At 44.2% G+C, this 20,608-nt stretch overlaps 1 protein-coding gene across 3 annotated transcripts in view; it reads right to left on the minus strand.

Moving 5' to 3' along the window:
- Positions 1-20,608, minus strand: part of MED12L (mediator complex subunit 12L) — a 740,921-nt gene that overhangs the window by 176,358 nt on the left and 543,955 nt on the right. For all 3 annotated transcript variants that reach the window (XM_077488157.1, XM_077488156.1, XM_077488155.1), the window contains exon 21: positions 10,075-10,206. In XM_077488157.1, the coding sequence (XP_077344283.1) occupies positions 10,075-10,206 (132 nt within the window). The remainder of the gene's footprint in view (positions 1-10,074; positions 10,207-20,608) is intronic.

Below are 20,608 nucleotides of genomic sequence, written 5' to 3' on the forward strand. Positions count from 1 at the left end.
CGAGGATTCATTGGTGTAATGTCTATATTTTTTAAGTGAACTATGTTTACACACAATACATTTTCTACTTTTGTATATCAATAAAGTTGGCACCTTTGTGCTTTTTTTTACATATTTTACCTCTTTATTACTCTCCTCTGCCCTTTAAAGTCCAAGGGGGCGTCCCCCAAATGCACCTTGTTGTATGTTCTTGCTATTATGCATGGACCAGGCGAAGGCAGAGAGGATCTGAACTGAGCAGCTTAAGTAGCCAGCAGGACTGACGAGCAGGATATCATCACCAGGTGAGTCACTGTGGAAAGATTACAGCTGGCAATTAATCGACAATTGAGCGGACTGCTCTGAGAAGGAAGGGCTAAGCCCAGCCCTGACAACTCCACACCTATAATCCAGAAACCTCTCAAGTTACCTGGATACAGAGGGAACTATCAGGCAGTGCCCCCTCAATGACCGTTCCCCCTCGGAGAACCACCAGGTTTGAGGGGAAAACATCTATGGAAAGCATGGAGGAGGACAGGGGCATGTACGTCCGAGGATGAGACCCAAGAGCGTTCCTCCAGACCGTACCCTTTCCTTTTAATGAACCAGGTACTGTATGCCCCCACAAAACCTACGGAAGTCAACAATGGACTGTACTGCGTATTCCTTGTTCTCAACCTGTACTGGGTGAGGACGTGGCACCGAGGTGGTGAAGCAGTTGCAGACCAAAGGTTTTAATAAGGAGGTATGAAATACATTTGATCAATGCATATTCGAAAGGCCCAATAAACTGAGGTGCCAACTTCAGTGAGGGAACACGGAGTCGGAGGTTGCGAGATGACAGCTAGACCCTGTCCTCAACCTGGTAGGAAGGCGCAGGCAGGCATATGCGGTCAGCATGGAGCAAGAAGGGCAGTGGCGTATGCGGTCTGCATGGAGCCTGTACCTATGATTGACGTGTCGCAAGGACTCCTGGACTTGTACCCAAGTGGAACGAAGACCACGGAGATGCTCTTCTAACTCAGGAAAGCTCTGAGGAGCAAATGAGTCAGGCAATATGGATGGTTGGAAACCATAGTTTGCCATAAACAGGAACAATCAGGAAGCAGAATTCATGGCACTATTGTGAGCAAACTCCGCCCAAGGTCAGAGGTCTGACGAGTTGTTATGATGGTCAGAAATATAGCAATGTAGAAACTGCTCCAAGGAATGGTTGGCTCATTCTGCAGCCCCATTAGACTGTGGGTGATATGCAGAGGAGAAAGAAAGCTGAATTCCCAACTGTGCACAAAAGGCTTGCCAGACCCGGGCCACAAACTGACTACCCCTGTCTGAGACGATCACCTTGGATAGCCCATGTAAGCAAAAGATCTCCCATGCAAAAATGGAAGCCAGTTCTTTAGATGTGGGCAACATCTTAAGTGGAATACAATGAAACATTTTCGAGAACCGGTCAACCACCATAAGGATAAGAGTTGGGTAACTCCAGAATGAAATCCATAGGCAGGTGGGTCCAAGGCCTTGCTCCATTGGGTATGGGTTGTAGGAGGCTTACTGGAAGGTATCGTGGTGTCTTACTCTGAGAACACACGGAACAATCAGCTACGAAGGCGGCTACATCAGCACGTAGACTAGGCCACCAGAATTGTTGGGAAATGGCCGAAAAGAGTTGGGTGGCCAGCAGCCTTGGGAAAATGGCAAGTCTGGAGCATGGCAGTACAGAGACTCCCTGGTACAAATCAGTGGTGACAAGGTTTCTCAGGGGGAGCATGGATCTGAGAGGCAAGAATTTTGTCACCCAAAAGAGATGTGAGACTGGTGCAAATCATAGCCAGAATACGATCAGGAGGAATCACAGGAACAGTAACCCGATTCCATCTTGGAAGTGGAGGAAAATTGTCACAACAAAGCTTTAGCCCTTACATTCCTAGTACCGGGTAAAAATGAGACAATGTAATTAAAACTTGACAGGAAAAGAGCCTATGGTGCCCTTCTGGGAGAGAGGCATTTAGCCTCAGACAAGAATGTGAGATTCTTATGATCAGTAAGAATGAGAACCGGCAAAGTGGTAACTTCGAGGAGATGTCTCCATTCTTTAAGGCCTAAAATGATCGCTAAGAACTCTCTGTCCCCAATCTCGTATTTGCATTCCGTTGGTAACAGATTCTTGGAAAAGTAGCCTCAAGGATGCATAGCGCTCTCAGAGCTAGGACGTTGAGACAGAAGGGTGCCAACTCCATTCTCAGAAGCATCAACCTCACGGATAAAGGGTAACGTAGGATGTGCCGACACAGGAGCAGAAACAAAGGCAGCCTTGAGACTCTCAAAGGCCTTAATGGACTCCGGAGACCAACTCTGGTCAAATCAGTCAGGGGCTTGACCAGAGACAAGAAGTTACGAATAAACTTTCGATAATTGTCAAAGTCAAGAAAACATTGCAGAGGACAAATACCCATGGATCGGGCCACTGTAGGATTGCTGAAAGTTTCTCTGGGTTCGTCGAAAAACCGGCAGTGGAAATTACATAACCCAGGAATTTAAACTGTTCACGATGGAACTCGCACTTCTCCAATTTACAATAGATATTGTTCTCTCTCAGCTTCTGAAGAACACGACAGACATCTGTGTGGTGGCTCTCTATGGACTTGGAAAAAATGAATATATTGTCGAGATAAACCACCACACATAGCTACAACAAATCTCGGAAGATATTGTTGATAAATTCCTGGAAAACTGCAGGAGCGTTGCAAAGGCCAAATGGCATTATGAGGAACTCATAATGACCTCTTCTAGTATTAAACGCAGTTTTACATTCATTGCCCTCCTTGATCCTCATGAGATTGTACGCCCCTCTCGAATCAAGCTTTGTGAAAACTGTTGCTCCCTTGAGGCAGTCAAATAACTTCGTAATCAACGGAATTGGATAAGCATTTTTAATTGTGACATGATTGAGACTCCTATAATCAATACAAGGCCTCAGTTCACCACTCTTCTTCACAAAGAAGAAACCAACACCAGCAGGAGATGAGGATTTGCAGATGAATTCTTCAAGAAAGTGCGTCTGCAACATACTTCTCCATGGCCTTGTCCTCTGAGACCGCCAAAGGGTAAACCCGGCCACGAGGGGGTATGGCACCAGGCTGAAGGTCAATTGTGCAATCATACAACCGGTGTGGAGGCAAACTAACGGCTTGACCTTTTTGAAAGTCATCGCTAAACTCGTTGTACTTCTCTGGCAGGGAGGAAAGTGAAGAGGTGCATAGGACCTTAGCCACATTCTGAAAACATTTCTTGCTGCATTGTGGTGACTAGGACAGAACCTCAGCACAAAGCCAATAAAAAGAGGGGCTGTGCCTCTGTAACCAAGGATAATCAATAACCACCAGAAACTTAGGGGAGGAAATGACGTGGAATTGGATTATTTCATGGTGAAGAGCCCCTATGGCCATGGACAATGGAGCAGTCTCATGAGTCAGGCTGGGCAGGCTGTAGAGGTCTCCCATCAAGAGCCTCAATGGCAAGTGGAGTGGCATGAATCTGCAGTGCAATCAAGCGCTTAGATACAAAGGCAGCATCAATGAACAGGCCTGCAGCTCCAGAGTCGATCAGAGCCTGCATCTCGACTGATGACTCTGACCAAGAAAGGGTAACCGGAACCAGGGGCTTATTCATCTGTAAAGCTGGGGATGAAACAACGACACCCAAGGTCTGTCCCACACAGGACCTCAAGGCTCGGGCATTCCCTGGAAGGGTAGGACAAGACTACAAAAAGTGACCTGCCTGGCCACAATAAAGGCACAATCTCTCCCAACTCCTAAGGGTTTTCTCATCCGCAGAGAGAGCTGTGAAGCCCAACTGCATGGGTTCCACTTTACTGACCGAATCGGTATCAGGAGGCATGGGAGGTGAGGGAGGCAAGAGTGGGACTGCAAAGCTCGGAGACAAATGTACAGGAGGCTTCTGCAAGCGCTCATTAAAAGAGAGTCATTCCCTGAGTCTGGAGTCAATGAGAATGGCAAACGTGATCAACTTTTCCAGCTCAGTAGGTATATCTCAGGCTGCTATCTCCTCTTTGATGGTATTTCGAGAGACCATGAGAAAAGGGCAGCCACGAGGACCTCATTGTGCCAAGCAACCTCTGCTGCCAGAGTACGGAATTCAATGGCATAATCGGCAATAATTCTTATATTCCTTTTGATGCACTGGAGGCTCTTCACAGCAGAAGCGGAGCATGTGGGAACGTCAAATACCCTTTTGAAGGAATCCACAAATTATGGGTAACTCAGGACAATGGGTTGTTGCGTCTCCCATAGAGGGTTTGCCCCGGCAAAGGCTCTCTCAGAAAGCAAAGATATCACGAAACCTACTTTGCTTCTGTCTGTTGGAAAAGCCTTGGGCAGCATTTCAAAGTATATCTCAACCTGGTTGAGAAACCCTCTGCATTGAACTGGATCTCCGCCAAATCAATGGGGAAGCAGAGCGGAACCAGACATACCTCTTATAGAGGTAATACTCGAGGCGGGTGCCTGCACAGAGACTGGAGCAGCAGCAGGGATGGCCCGCAACACAGGTTGCAGCCACAGTGGGAGATTCTAGATAAACCATGCAACTGGAGCATCTGTAACGCTATGGCAAACTGATTCATGCTGCGATCCTGCTCATCCAAGCTGGAAAAAATATTACCAACAAGTGGATTAACTGCATCTTCTGAATTCATGGCTTTCACCTACTGTCAGAAACCATGAATCAGACTGAGACAGAAGTGCAGTTAAAACACACACTTGTTTAATAATAATAATAGTAACAGGTAAACAGAGCAACGTAGTCAAATCATAGCCAGAGTACGGTAACTGGAGTGGATAGTCAAACAAGCCAGGCTGTCAGAGAGCCAGAGATCAGCATACTTCAGGACAGGCCAGGAAATCAGGAAACTGGAGAATCAGTGTAGTGGAACAGCAAGCAAAATCAGGAACCAGAAGGGACATCAGCCAAGCGAGTCTTCAACAGGTACACAGGAGAGAGTCTTAGGATGTGATGACCAGGTGAAGGCAGAGAGGATCTGAACTGAGCAGCTTAAGTAGCCAGCAGGACTGACGAGCAAGATATCATCACCAAGTGAGTCACTGTGGAAACATTAGAGGTGGCAATAAACCAACAGCTGAGCAGTCTGCTCTGAGAAGGAAGGGCTGAGCCCAGCCCTGACAACTCCACACCTATCATCCAGAAACCTCTCAAGTTACCTGGATACAGAGAGAGCTATCTGGCAGACTAGCAGCAGCAGTGCACACAGAGCAGACCTGACTAAACAACAGGGTACTTGGTGGACTGCATAGAGGAAACCAACATTTTATTAGTGATATAATAATGAGACAAAGACCATTAACATGTATAATCAGTGTTCAGTCAAGGTGGATTGAGGTACTTATGCACCTACATTCCTTTTTTATTTTAGAATGAATAAATCAATGCTTAGGCCCAGCTGTTATTTGGCCACTAGGGATGGGCGAACAGTTTGGCCGGAGCATGAGTTCGGGCTGAACATTGGCTGTTTGCATGTTTGCTGAACAACTGAATTATCAGGATGTTCAACCGTTTGTTCGGCCCGCCAAACGACCACAATGCACTGCGCCACCGCACAGTGCATTAAAAGCCCTGATTGACTGAAGCCACGAAAGCTTCGCCAAATCAGGGCACAGAGCACTGTCAGAGCCATGATTGGCAACTGAAAACTGTATCCAATCGTTGCTCATTGCACTTAATTACGCCCATAGCGTAAATAGCAAATAATAAACAGTCGCCCATTCCATAGCGGCTATTTGTAGTGTGATAGCGGCGTGGAGAGAGATAGAACAGGCTCTGTCCAGTGCTACGGGAATTAGACAGTTAGTGTGCTATAGTGAGGTATTCTGATTCTATCTTCAGTGTAGAATATCAATGTAGTGTGCATCTAGGCATTGTTCAGTGTGAGTGTAATGTGACCATTCATCTTTAAATTAGTGTGAATGTAGGGATAGTTCAGTCAGTGTGGATCTAGTGCGACCACCATTTATCTTTACATTAGTGTGAATGTAGGTATACCCTGTTTCCCTGAAAATAAGATCTAGCGTGATTATCTGTGATAGCTGCAATATAAGCCCTACAGGGTAGTTCAGTCAATGTGAGTGTAGTGCGACCACCATTTATCTTTACATTAGTGTGAATGTAGGGATAGTTCAGTCAGTGTCAATGTAGTGACAGTTTAACACAGTATATTTTATTGCATTACTGCAAATTTAATGCCTTATATTTCAGTGCGTTACGGGCTGTTTAATAACGTACATTTCTGGGCTTTACTGCACGCTTAATGCAGTATATTTCAGTTGCATTACTGCAAGTTTAATGCTGGACAGTTTAGTGCGTTACTTCAAGTTTAACGCCATATAGTTCTGTGTGTTACTGCAAGTTTAACGCCGCATTTTTCATTGTGTTATGCAAGTTTAACGCCATATATTTCTGTGAGTTACTGCAAGTTTAACACCATCTATTTCATTGTGTTACTGCAAGTGTAACGCCATATATTTAATTGCGTTACTGCAAGTTTAATGCCATATATTTAATTGCGTTACTGCAAGTTTAATGGCATATATTTTATTGCATTACTGCAAGTTTAACGCTGTATATTTAATTGTGTTACTGCAAGTTTAACGCCATATAGTTCTGTGCTTTACTGCACTTTTGACGCAGTATATTGCAGTATATTTTAGTGTATCCGTTGAGTGTGTCTGTGTAGTGAATACTCAAATTAAAGTGTACCAAACACTACTTTCCATTGATTAAAGTGCATCCACATACACATTTGCCATCTTTATTACATTTTGTTAAAGCGGCGTTCATCTGCTGCAGCTGGAAAAAAAATACAGTCACTACCTCCCACATGCCCAGCATCTAAATGCAAGCTTGTCAAAGCTGCTGGCTCTACAATGTCTGCCTTTCCGCCTGGTGGATTCTCCCCCCTTCCGTGAATTTGCAGAATGTTTTGTACCACAATGGCAGGTTCCCAGATGCAATTTCTTTTCATGTAACACCATTTCAGCTCTCTACCATCATATGGAAGGCAATGTTATGGCATCGTTGGGCAAAGTACACATTACTGCTGACACGTGGTCCAGCAAGCATGGGCAGGGACGATATATTTTGTTCACAGCACACTGAGTAACTCTGCTTGCAACTCAGAAGGATGCAGGACAGGGCTCAGTGCTGCAGCTTGTTGTGCCCCCACATCTCCATATAGCTGGTGATGATGCAAGATTTGTCAGCTCTACCCCCTCCTCCTCCTCCTCCATACCCTCCTCCACTGAATTGTCCTATGAACTCAAGTACCCCCTAAGCATTCAAATGGCTATTCAATGAGTCAGGCTAAAAGGTGCCATGCAGTGCTTCCACTGGTGTGTCTAGGGGACAGGAACCACACTGTAGCAGAGATTCTTGCAGCTCTGCAGGGACAGGCCCAGAGGTAGTTCACACCATGCCAGCTGGAGCCAGGAATGGTGGTGTGTGATAATGGCACAAACCTCCTGTCCGCCCTTAGACAGGTATGAGTTGACACATGTGCCATTCCTGGCACATGTACTCAATTTGGTGGTGCAGTGTTTCCTAAATAGGTACCCTGGGTTGGAAGATCTACTAAAGCAGGCCAGAAAAGTATGTAGCCATTTTAGGCGGTCATACACAGCCAGTGCTCGGTTAGCTGAAATTCAGCGGGAATTCCACCTGCCCGTAAACCGCCTAATTTTTGACATGCCTACAAGGTGTAACTCGACTTTGGCAATGCTGCAGCAGCTGCACATGCAGCAGAGGGCCGTCAATGAGTACCTGTGTGAGTATGGCACAATGACAGGCTCAGGCCAACTCAGTTTTTTTCCCCCATGCCAATGTCTGCTCATAAGGATGCATGCACTGAACTATCACTATTTGAGGATACAAGGATGGTGAGCCATGACAATGTATGCATCAGTGACACAATCCCTGTTATGTTCCTGCTGGAGCAGATTCTGAGTGGCATTATGGACAGGGCACTCGAGGCAGAGCAGCGGGACGAAGAGGAGGACTTCCTTTCCTCTCAAGGCCCACTTTATTCAGACACCGTTGTTCCCAAGTGGAGAGAGAGGAGGATGATTCTGGCAGTTTCGGATTCATTGAAGCAGAGGAAAACATACGTCAGACAGTAAGAGATAGTTTTCTATCCCCAGAACCCTTGGGAGTATTACGTGGCTGGGAGGAGACAGTTCCAGATACTGTAATCCTCAGTGACCCTGAGGAGTCTGCTTCTCATGCCTCCACAAATTTGCAGTGCATGGGCTCACTCATGTTTCAAAGCCTGTGAAAGGGCCTAAGAATATGTGACATAAAGGAAAATGATCACTATTGGTTGGCAACCTACCTTGACCACGTTAGAAAGGGAAAGTTTCAGAGCTCATCCCATCCCCAAAGAGAGTGCAGAAGATGAAATCTCTTGAGGACACCTAAAAGAGGAGTTTATTGAATGCTTTTCCCGACTCTGGTAGGTTACAGTGTTGTGGAAAACATAGTTTTGAGGCTTCTGTTGGTCAAGAGTGGAACGGTGGACAAGGCGGCTGCCTAAGTGATGCATTTCAGAATTTTTTTAGTCCTCGCGCCCAGGGCTGTCGGCTTTAACATCCCATCGGCAGTGTCTGCATCATATGGTGGATGATTATCTAAGGGCAAAAACAAGGATGGAGAGCTTTCCAGTCGATGATCCACTGGCTTACTGGGTCATGAGAATAGACCACTTACCAGAACTTACCCAGTATGCTATTGAGCTGCTGGGCTGCCCTGCATCCAGCATGCTTCCAATGGAGCATTCAGTGCTTTATGAGGTTGTGTTACTGATCATAGAATGCATCTGTCCACAGACTCCGTGGACCGTCTGACTTATCAAAATGAATCAGTCCTAGATTACCAGCAGCTATGAAGCCCCTGGTGTTTTTGGGATGTGGAATCTCTGCAGGCCTAGTGTTGTGGGTGTTGATTTCATCTGGTTTTTTTCTGTGTAGATTTCATGGGCACAATTAACACCCAAAAGACCAATTTTTCTGCACCTGTTTGACAGGTGCATATCATTGCAATTTTTGACAGCAAGGCCAATTCTTGCTTTCAGCAAGATTACCTCTATAGGGTTATGGTGTGAAGGTGCCACCGACACCCAAAGAACAATTTTTCCACACCTGTTTGACAGGTGCATATCATTACAATTTTTAACAGCAAGGCCAATTCTTGCTTTCATCAAGAGTACCTCTATAGAGTTACGGTGACGGTGTGAAAGGGCCACCAATACCCAAAAAACTATTTTTCCACTCCCGTTACTGCTATCCAAAGTCTGTGGTGGAGACACCAGAATGTATCCAAACAATCTCTAATCTTGTTCCCAGTGCACTACGTTGTGGCCTCATCATACAGACTGTCTCCCCAAGATGTTCTTTACAAAATAAAGAAATCTATATTTAAACAAAGCCTCTGGAAAACACTGTTAACTATATTACTCAGGTTGACTACAGACAAGCAGTTAACTACTACAAACTCTTTAAATTGGATATGTTTAATAAAGTCCACGGTATCAAACAAACACAACCAGACACAAAACACGCCTATGGACAATATGACATAGAAAGTGGTGCAGAGTTTCTGACTGAAGCCCTGGCTGAGAACCAGAAGAAAATTCAATGGTTCCACTAATGACTGATGAGAGATACACACATTTTACACAGACACAAACAGAGCACAGGGATAAACAAAATTTACAGAACACAGCAATTAAGGACTTGTGCCCTACTTATTATCAAATCATCTGCAAATTAAGCATGTCTGTGTCTGTCTTTGAATAGTATTATATATTAGCTTTTGAAATGGATGGAGTTTAAAGAAGCGCACGTATCTGTAAACCACAATCTTTTTGAAAATAGAGATATACCCAAGCAAGCCGATAAGGCACAAACTGCTAAACTGCTGACATCAGCATCTGCACTTTTCTTTTTCTAGAGAAGCCCTCAGAACACTGTATAGAGATAATATTTATACATTGGATAAAATATTACTCACCTGAAAAGGTCTCCAAATTTACTTCTTATATGACTACATGATGTGTACAGATCATATAGATAAGCCAAAATACATCTTTCTGGAGAGGAGCATTCTGAGGGATTGACTACATGCTTTACTACACCACACAATCTGAAATTAGAACATATTAGATCTTTTTAGGAACAACTTTTAAAGGCACACGTATCGTTATATTCAAGATTTTAAAGTCTAGCTAAGATCAAAATGTAAACTCATATATTCATTTCCACATTGTACATTAATTAGTTCTAGTCTACTCTATAAGTCTGAACAATCTTGAAGTTTGTAAACTTAATTTGAAGATCCTCAGACATTCGGTAACACGTATTCACTGTGCTATGTGAGTAGGCACTGCTGTGTCACAAAATTCACAGAGAATGCCTTCTGAACTACAGAGGTGCTGAGAAGAGGAGTTTCAGGAGGCGGAGTCAGTACAGGAATCATAGCTTGCAGGCTAGGTACCATGGGTTATGTAGTTCTTAGAAATTGAGGAGAAGCTGCAAAGCATGTAGGGAATCCAGGAAGTTGTGGAAAGAGATGGCCAGCAGACAGGATAAACTCACAAGTAGGTAAGCTTATAATGGATTGTTAATTATAACTATTGTTTGAATTGTTATTGCAATGCTGCTATTAGGTATATGTTGTGACTATAGAACTCTTTTAGTGTTTTTTTTTATTATTATTTACAACAAAGAACAATTCTTCCAGGGTCCTGCACATTGGTGAGTCAATGGTACATCTAACTACTGTTGCACACCCTCCCCTGCCTGCACCTCATACTCCGTCATGCAGGCTACTTACTAGTAAACAGGATTGTTACATGTCAGCAGTCTATAATTGTTTTATTTTATTTTATTTTTTATTTTTTGTGTGATATATGAGCAGTCTATGATATTTTGTTACAAAACCCTACAAAAGCAAACTATAGCGTGTGGCTCATCAATCAAAAATGTGTATAGAATGTTTTAAATAATATAATATTAGGCCATATATGAATAATGCAACTGTACATTTTAATACATTCTTTAACCACTTAATAACCGCCCTATAGCCGAATGACGGCTTTAGGGCGGTTTCTTAACTGTGGGAGGCCGTCATATGACGTCCTCCCAGAATTCCGCTCTCGCGCGCCCCCTGGGGCGCGCACTCGAGAGCATCCGTGACCGCCGGGTCCACAGGACCCGGCGCATCACGGATCACGGTAAACGGCCGCTCGTCGCGGCCGTTTACCACGTGATCGCTCCATCAAATGACGGAGTGATCACTTGTAAACAAACCGGCGTCATGTTATGACGCCGGTTCCTCCCTCCCCCTCTCTGTACCGATCGGAACAGCGGAGGGGGAGGAGATCGGTGTCAGCAGCGATGTGGGCTGCATCTGCAGTGCCCACATCGCTGCTCACCGAAAATTAACCCCTCAATTCCCTGCAAAAACTCTGCAATACCCTGCCATTACTCTGCATTACTCTGCAATACCCTGCAATACCCTGCATTACTCTGCATTACCCTGCATTACTCTGCATTACCCTGCATTACTCTGCATTACCCTGCATTACTCTGCATTACTCTGCATTACCCTGCATTACCCTGCATTACTCTGCATTACTCTGCAATAGTCTGCATTACACTGCAATACTCTGCAATACCCTGCCATTACTCTGCAATACCCTGCAATACCCTGCAATGCTCTGCAACACTCTGCAATGCTCTGCAACACTCTGCAATGCTCTGCAACACTCTGCAATACCCTGCAACACTCTGCAATACCCTGCAACACTCTGCAATGCTCTGCAACACTCTGCAATGCTCTGCAACACCCACCAATACCCTGCAACACTCTGCAATGCTCTGCAACACCCACCAATACAGTGCAACACTCTGCAATGCTCTGCAACACCCTCCAATATCCTGCAATGCTCTGCAATGCTCTGCAACACCCGCCAATACCCTGCAACACTCTGCAATGCTCTGCAACACTCTGCAATGCTCTGCAACACCCACCAATACCCTGCAACACTCTGCAATGCTCTGCAACACCCGCCAATACCGTGCAACACTCTGCAATGCTCTGCAACACCCTCCAATATCCTGCAATGCTCTGCAACGCCATACTCTGAGATACCCAGCCATACTCTGATATACCCAGCCATACCCAGCCATAGTCGGTGATACCCTGCAATACCCAGCCATAGACACCCCCCCCCCCCTTCCCGCTGCCCTCCGGTGCTTCTACCGACTCGCCAATACTATCAAATCCAGAATCTTTTTTTTTTTTCAGGCTTCCCAGCTTAGAGGTGAGATGCGGGGTCTTATTGACCCCACATCTCACTGTAAAGAGGACCTGTCATGGCAGATTCCTATTACAAGGGATGTTTACATTCCTTGTAATAGGAATAAAAGTGATCCAAAAATTTATTTTTGGGGAAAAAAATGTCAAACTAAAATAAATAAAGTAAAATGAACAATAAATTTTTTTTTTTTTTTTTAAAGCGCCCCTGTCCCCATGTGCTCGCATGCAGAAGCGAACGCATACGTAAGTCCCGCCCACATTTGAAAACGGTGTTCAAACCACACATGTGAGGTATCGCTGCGTACATTGGAGCGAGAGCAATAATTCTAGCCCTAGACCTCCTCTGTAACTCAAAACATATAACCAGTAAAAAAAAAATTAAATCGTCGCCTATGGGGATTTTTAAGTAGCGACGTTTGGCGCCATTCCACGAGCCTGTGCAATTTTGAAGAGTGACATGTTAGGTATCGATTTACTCGGTGTAACTTCATCTTTCACATTATGCAAAAATTGGGCTAACTTTACTGTGTTTTTTTTTTTTTTAAGCACAAAACAGTTTTTTTTTCCAAAAAAAAGCATTCGAAAAATTGCTGCGCAAATACCGTGCAAGATAAAAAGTTGCAACAACCACCATTGTATTCTCCAGGGTGTTTGCTAAAAAAACATATATAATGTTTTGGGATTCGATGTAATTTTCTAGCAAATAAATGATGATTTTTACATGTAGGAGAGAAATGTCAGAATTGTCCTGGGTGCTCCAGAACGCCTGATGGCGCTCCCTGCATGTTGGGCCTCTGTATGTGGCCGCACTGTGTAAAAGTCTCACACATGTGGTATCGCCGTACACGGGAGTAATAGCAGAATGTGTTTTGGGGTGTAATTTGTGGTATGCATATGCTGTGTGAGAAATAAACTGATAATATGACAATTTTGTGAAAAAAAAAAAAAAGTAAAAAAAATCTTGATTTTGCAAAGAATTATGGGAAAAAATGACAACTTCAAAAAACTCATCATGCCTCTTACTAAATACCTTGGAATGTCTTCTTTCCAAAAAGGGGTCATTTGGGGGGTATTTGTACTTTTCTGGCATGTTAGGGTCTCAAGAATTGAAATAGGCCGTCAGTACTTCAGGTGTGATCAATTTTCAGATATTGGCACCATAGCTTGTGGACTCTATAACTTTCACAAAGACCAAATAATATCCACCAATTTGTACTTATTTTTACCAAAGATATGTAGTGGTATAAATTTTGGCCAAAATTTATGAAGAAAAAATTACTAATCTGCTAAATTTTATAACAGAAATGAAGAAAAATTCATTTTTTTACAGAATTTTCTGTATTTTTTCTTTTATAGCACAAAAAATAAAAAACCCAGCGGTGATTAAATACCACCAAAAGAAAGCTCCATTTGTGTGAAAAAAAGGACAAAAATTTCATATAGGTCCAGTGTTGCATGACTGAGTAATTGTCATTCAAAATGTGAGAGCACCGAAAGCTGAAAATTGGTCTGGTTATTAAGGGTGTTTAAGTGCCCAGTGGTCAAATGGTTAAACTCCCTGGCGGTATTCTCGAATGTGGCTCAGGGTTAAATTTCAGTACCATTAGCGGTAACCCATGAGCCACACTCGGGATTACATCTCCAGACCCTGGTGCAGGTTACTTACCTTGTCCCCAGGATCATGCAATGTCCCCCCGCTGTGTGTGCGGGCTGTGTCCTCCGCCCAATGCCTCTGTTTACCGGGCTCCATTCCCTGTGGGCATCTCGATGCATGGGGCAGAGCCCGGTGGCAAATTAAAAAAGTCCAAAATTCATAACACATACAGTAGACTGTAATCTTTCCGATTAAATTACTGTATGAAATCATTTCACATCCCTTTTGTCCCTAATGCTTTGTCCAGTGCCCTGCCTGCAGTCTTATATTATATATACTGTTCTTTCTGCCTGGAAACTTGAGATTTTCCATGGCAACCAAAAAGTGTCCCTTTACGTCAAAAGCGGTTTGAGACCAGCTAGAAAACAGCAATAGTAAATTAGAATACTTGCAGAATTGAGAGATAGTGATCGTGGGGAAATTAATTTTATTATTATTATTATTTTGTTTTATAATTATTTATAGTTATTTATTATATTATAATTTATGATTTTGTGTTTCAAACTTTATCATACTCGGGATGTCTACTAGACTCTTGTTTGGACAGATTTAAGTGTGTTATTACTAAGAATTACAGGCCTACAATATAAAACGCCAAATTTCTATGCAAAACAATGTACCGATTTGAGACGCAAAAATCTGACATAATCATACCGCCAGGGTGGCTACAAAAACAAAACAGGTAAAAACTTACACAATCTAGAGCAGTGGTTGTCAAACTGGGGGTTGAATGATGACTTGCCAGGGGTCATCAAATCCTGGGCTGTTCCTGAAGCCTGCATCGCTATCCCAGCCTTTCTGCGGCCACCCAGCTGGGCTGTTCCTGGAGCCTGCGGCTGCCCATTCAGCCTCTTCGCAGTTGCCCATTTAGTTCACAGCATGGCGGGGGGGCAGAAACTAGAGGTCAGCATACTGATGAGGAATGCAAAATGGGAGGGGCTGGAGGAGACACTATCTCTTGATTTCTGTATAGGTGTCACTGCTACGAGACACCACAAAGTTGGAGACGCAGTGAGTAACACTACCTGTGATTATAGTTGCCATTAAAAGTCCCCACTACAGTTCGCAGATCATCAGATGACCTTAAACAAGAGCACCTAAGTTGGCTAATCAGAACTCCCCCCAGCGTTGCCACTTATCCCAACCCTTCGCCAGCACTGCCACTCATCCAGTTCCCCCCACTGAGGAGTAAGAGAAGGAATAAAAATAGAGAATACATAGAAGTGAGAGGAAATAGGGGGAGGAACAAAGAAAAAGGGAGTGAAAGAATAAGAGAAAGAACAAGAAAAACGGCTAGAGAGGGGGATGGGGGAAAAAAAGCAAGAAATTAGGATAGAAAGAGATAAAAGGGAAAGAAAGGAGAACAAAGAGAAAGAGCGGTACATCCTAAAATGTTCCATAAGAGGTTTTAATATTGTACGAGTGGAAGGGACTCAGGGAGCGCTAAATGTCTGTGGGTTAGAGCCGCAAATTACTTGTCTTGCCTTAGGTGCTGACAACCCACGCTATAAAAATAATTTTACTGTTAGGGGTTCCCACAACTTGGGAAATTTTATCAAGGGGTCACGGCACTAGAGAGCTTGAGAACCGCTGATCTAGAGGGTCCAAAAAATAAAATAGGCACATCACATGGTACATAGTATGCATTGTATGTATTCTTTTCTGTTATCAAAGGCTATTTATAATACTGTATATTTTCATGGCACTTAAAATTTACACAGCATAAGAACCCTTTCACACTGGGGAAGTTTTTAGGTGCTTTAGCTCTAGAAATAGCCTCTGCAAGGCACCTGAAAACCACCTTCCATTCATTCCAGTGTGATTTTTCACACTGGGGCAGTGCACTTGTGGGACATTCCAAAAAATCCTCCAAGCAGCATCTTTGGGGTGGGTTGGGAGAGCTGTATTTGGCGCTCCCAAAACGCCATGCCCATTGGAATGAATAGGCAGCACTTTTTAACCTTTGCTTTTGGGTTAAAAGCACCAGCCGAAAAAACTGCGCTAAAATTAACTGGCGCTTTCAGTGTGAAAGCAGCCTTAAAGCGGAGTTCCACCCATTTAAAAGTCGGCAGCTACAAAAAGTGTAGCTACTGACTTTTAATAATCAGACACTTACCTGTCCAACGGGCCAGCAATGTGGGTGAACAATGCCGCCCGCTCCTCTCCCCCAGGGGCTGGCATTGTAACTGTGGGCACACCGCTGTGGCTTCACAGCTGGGCACACACTGCGCATTCGCGAGCCACACTGCGCACAGTGAATGGCCGGGCAATCTTCTGGGACCTACAGTATGATGTGTCCCAGAAGATTGCACAGAGAGAGGGGGAGAGGTGATCTTTCTTCTGGTGCTGCGGAGCCCCGGTAGGAAGTGGGAGCTGGGTGCCCTTATCTGCCCCCGCCCCCCCCCCCCCCAAAAAAAATGACATGCCAAACATGGCATGTCAGGGGCTTACCATCACTTAAAGCAGAAGTTATATTTTTGGGTGGAACTCCGCTTTAAGTATATGTCATCAACTGCATATCCTTCTGCTTTCACAAGCCTTTAAATACACAATCAAAGATCAAATGTCTCCATATGTCAGTTTATCATGAATTTAATTATCCCCAGCAGTCAAGTAACAAAGATTTCTATCAAAATGATACAGATGTCTGCACTCAATATTGCTCACTCAATATCTCAGTCAGTTATCATTCCCCACCACACAATTGTGCATCCATAAATGAACATTGTTAAAAGCAATAAATGTGTATATTCACCATATTACACTCACAAGAAAAGTCTGAGAAGGTTATGCTGTGTATGGTGTAACAGTGGAATCACTGGGGTTGATTTATTAAAGGCAAATAGACTGTGCAGTTTGCAAGTGCTATTGCACTCTGCAAGGTCATTTACTCCAGAGCTTATGAGGGAAATGAGGGAAAGCTCTGATGACTTCCATTATCCAATCTTGTGCAAGCAAAGATTTAATTTTTTTTCTTTGCATGTAAGTACTCTGAAGCCTCACCTCATTCACTAAGCCCTGGAGCAACTGCACTTAAAAAGTGCACAGTCTATTTTCCTTTAGTAAATCAATCCTGTTGCGTTATAGATAAGGTAGAATTCTAGGAAAAACCTAACAACTCTTAAAATTGCTCCCTTCCCCTCCTAACACTGATTCTGACCAACCTGTGTAAGAAAGATCTGTATTTCAGGCCGCTACTTTAAATGACCAACATCTAATCACAATATTGTGTCTTGGTGACACAGACAAGGAACAAATGGCAATTATATATTACTTATCATCCTGCTGTACTCCAATGTTGCTGAACCCATTAAAGACTTAAAGCGTGACTAAAGTTTTAAATGAAAAAACTGTGAGCGGATGAGCTCTTCTGCAATAAAACTGCCGGTCTGCTTACAGACTACTTTAGAAACAGCTTGAGCCGTGCACACATGTGTGTAGGAGCGACATCATCACATGCCGATCAATAAAAATAGCGGTATCCTGGCACCCGGAGGAAGCCTAGTAGAAGATGCAGGCGCCAGCAAGAAACTTTGGACTGTTGAAGGAGAGATAATATTGCAGACTTTAGTTCCACTTTAACTTCTAGAGACCTGATTCACACATTTGTGTTTTAATGTACACATCGGAATGTGTAAAAACACATGTGCAACCAATGGCAATGTTATAGAGCCTGTTCACATCTGTGCACTGTGATGCCGCACATTTTTGATCCCAGTTTCATGCATTTGTAAGGCCGCACATTTTTGATCCCAGTTTCATGCATTTGTAAGGCCATACAAGCCAATATATGTGCATGAAAATGCATGCAAGATGCGTTTTGTGTGCGTTTTTAACCCCCTGGTTACAGTCCACTCCCCTGGATATTAGCCGTGTGTTCACACATAGCAGAGCAAGATTGCTGCAGGAGAGGAATTCTTTGATGCTCAAATGTTGATGAAGGAGGTTAGCAGTCTTCTGTGTGCTCCAAGATCCAGGAAAGGCAAAATATAAGCAGATTCTGTTTCAGCTTTAGGTACAACAACTATCAACGTACTGCACAAACGTTAATGAGGTTGATTTACCAAAATTAGCGAGTGCAAAACCTGGTGCAGATGTGCATGGTAGCCAATCAGCTTCTAGGTTAAGCTTAATTGAACAAACTGAAGTTAGAAGTTGATTGGCTACTATGTACAACTGCACCTGATTTTGTACTCTCTGGTTTAGTAAATCAACTCCAATGCGCTTCATCATTTTTCCGGGCTGTTTTTCCATAGAAAGACACATATTATGTGTACTTATTATTACTGACAAGGGATGAAAGTAAGCTCAGCCCCACTAGGCTTCCCATATTACCTATAACATGTGGTCACAAATAGCAAGTTTTTGTTCAGTACCATGAGAATAAAATAAGGAAATACATTCATTAATTTCATTTTGTGTGTGACATCTATAAGGCTTAACCTGGCCATAGATGGGTAGAATTTTGAACGAAAATTCTTCGGAAAAGAACATTCTAAGAACATTAAAGCGGTCCTACACCCTGAAGTGGAAGTTCCGCTCATCTGATCCCTCCCCCCCTCCGGTGCCACAATCGGTACCTTTCAGGGGGGAGTGGGGGGCAGTTACCTGGATAATCCAGGTATCTGCACCCACTTCCGGGACAAGACCCCCACAGATGCCCATCCCCCCCCCTCGTTGTGTTCTGGGAAACACACAGTTCCCAGGACACAGCGGGGACCAGCAGAGACGTGCAGCGCGACTCGCACATGCGCAGTAGGGAACCGGGCAGTGAATCCGCAATGTTTCAATTCCCGATTCCCTGACAGAGGATGGAGGCAGGGGCAGCAGAGAGATGAGCGATCGCTCGTCATCTGCCGCCGACATCGCTGGACCTTGGGACAGGTAAGTGTGAATTTATTAAAAGTCAGCAGCTGCAATATTTGTAGCTGCTGGCTTTTAATATTTTTTTTTAAAGGTGCAGAACCACTTTAAGTCATTTTTATAATTATTAGTGGGTCAAATCAAGGTTTGTTTTCGACCACAATTCAAAAATTTGGAAAAATTTGAAGGAGCAGGATGAATGAATGAATGGATTTATAACAGTGTATGTGGTTTTCAAATAGTAATATCCATTCATTCTAAAATCAAATGTTAAAAGTAAACAAAATCTTTCGAACAACAAATGAATTGTCTGAGAATGTTTTGAGAATTTTTATATGAATTTTCCTAAGAATTTTCTTTTGAAATTCTATCCATGGCCAACTTTGCCACCTATATATACTTATGGATTCTACCAGCAATTTTGACATGATTTGAATGGAAGCAAATAATTTTTTTTCTGGTGAAGCTGTTCGTTCATGTATGTATGCTGTGTTGCAATCTGCTTAGTGAGCACATAGCACATGTTGAGCACAACAGACAGATAGGAAGATGTAAAGTTGCTTCATGTGTGTTTTTGTGCACTTTTTAGAAAGTGAGTTGTAAGAAATGCTGCAATAAGATGGTTGTCTAAATAGAATAACCACACCTAAAAAGAAGTGCATAGTACACTATGGAGTGGATTTACTAAACCTGGAGAGTGCAAAATCTGGTGCAGCCGTGCATCCAGTTTGGGATTTAGAAAGAATGCTTACCTAGGTGGTTGCAGAATGGGTCTCATGCTGCATCTGTTCCGGGCCGACTCTAAGACTGAGAACTGAGCGATCAAAGAGTGCTGATCGCTAAGTTCTCAATGCTCTGTGAGCAAAGAGCTGGTGACTGTCAGTCACCAGCTCTCTGTTCAGCCCCTGCAGCACTCACTGGAGCACTGGGCTGTGGAGGGGGCAGGAGCGGCTGACTCAGCCTCTCACCGGATCGCTGAGGGACTGAGCCAGCTGACAGTCCAGGCATTTGAGTGGATCCTGATCATATTGTTGTGATCTTTCCCCAGCATGGACTGGCTCTTTGACATCAGCCGACAGCAGGCTTTTGCCTGCTGTCTGCTGAAAAAGGGTCACAGAAGTGCAGAACGAACTGCACTCCAGCGATCCACAGGAGAAGTACAACAAAACAAGCTTTGGCTGTACTTCTCTATTCAGCTTGTAAAAGATAAGTGCACCTTTAGCCGCGTACACACGTAGCCGTCTGTCCGACGTACTTAGTCTGGCGGACGTCCGCCAGACTGTCCGTCGGAATTTCCGAACGGGCTACTTGCCCACACACGGCACTTTTTCAGCGGACTAATACGGCGTACTAAGTCCGCCGTACTTTCGAAATGAACGGACTCGCCCACACACGCGGAGGAAAGTCCGCTCATTTCGAGCGCGTCTCCAGGTAGGAGGGGCCCGCGAAGGAGACGTCGCTGGCCCCGCCGCCTGGTATGGACTTAAAGGGGAACCCCCAACGCCGAAAAAAAATCGGCGTGGGGGTCCCCCCAAAGTCCCCAACAGACCCTTGTCCGAGCATGCTACCCGGCCGGCCAGGAAAGGGGGGCGAGCGAGCGCCCCCCCTCCTGAGCCGTACCAGGCCTTGTGCCCTCAACATGGGGGTGCCTTGGGGAAGGGGGGGCCGCGCGGCCCCCCACACGAAAGCACCTTGTCCCCATGTTGA

This window comes from Lithobates pipiens, unplaced genomic scaffold, assembly GCF_037356315.1.
Source record: "Lithobates pipiens isolate NorthernLeopardFrog02 unplaced genomic scaffold, aLitPip1_a1.2 Scaffold_18, whole genome shotgun sequence".
Lineage (NCBI taxonomy): Eukaryota > Metazoa > Chordata > Amphibia > Anura > Ranidae > Lithobates > Lithobates pipiens.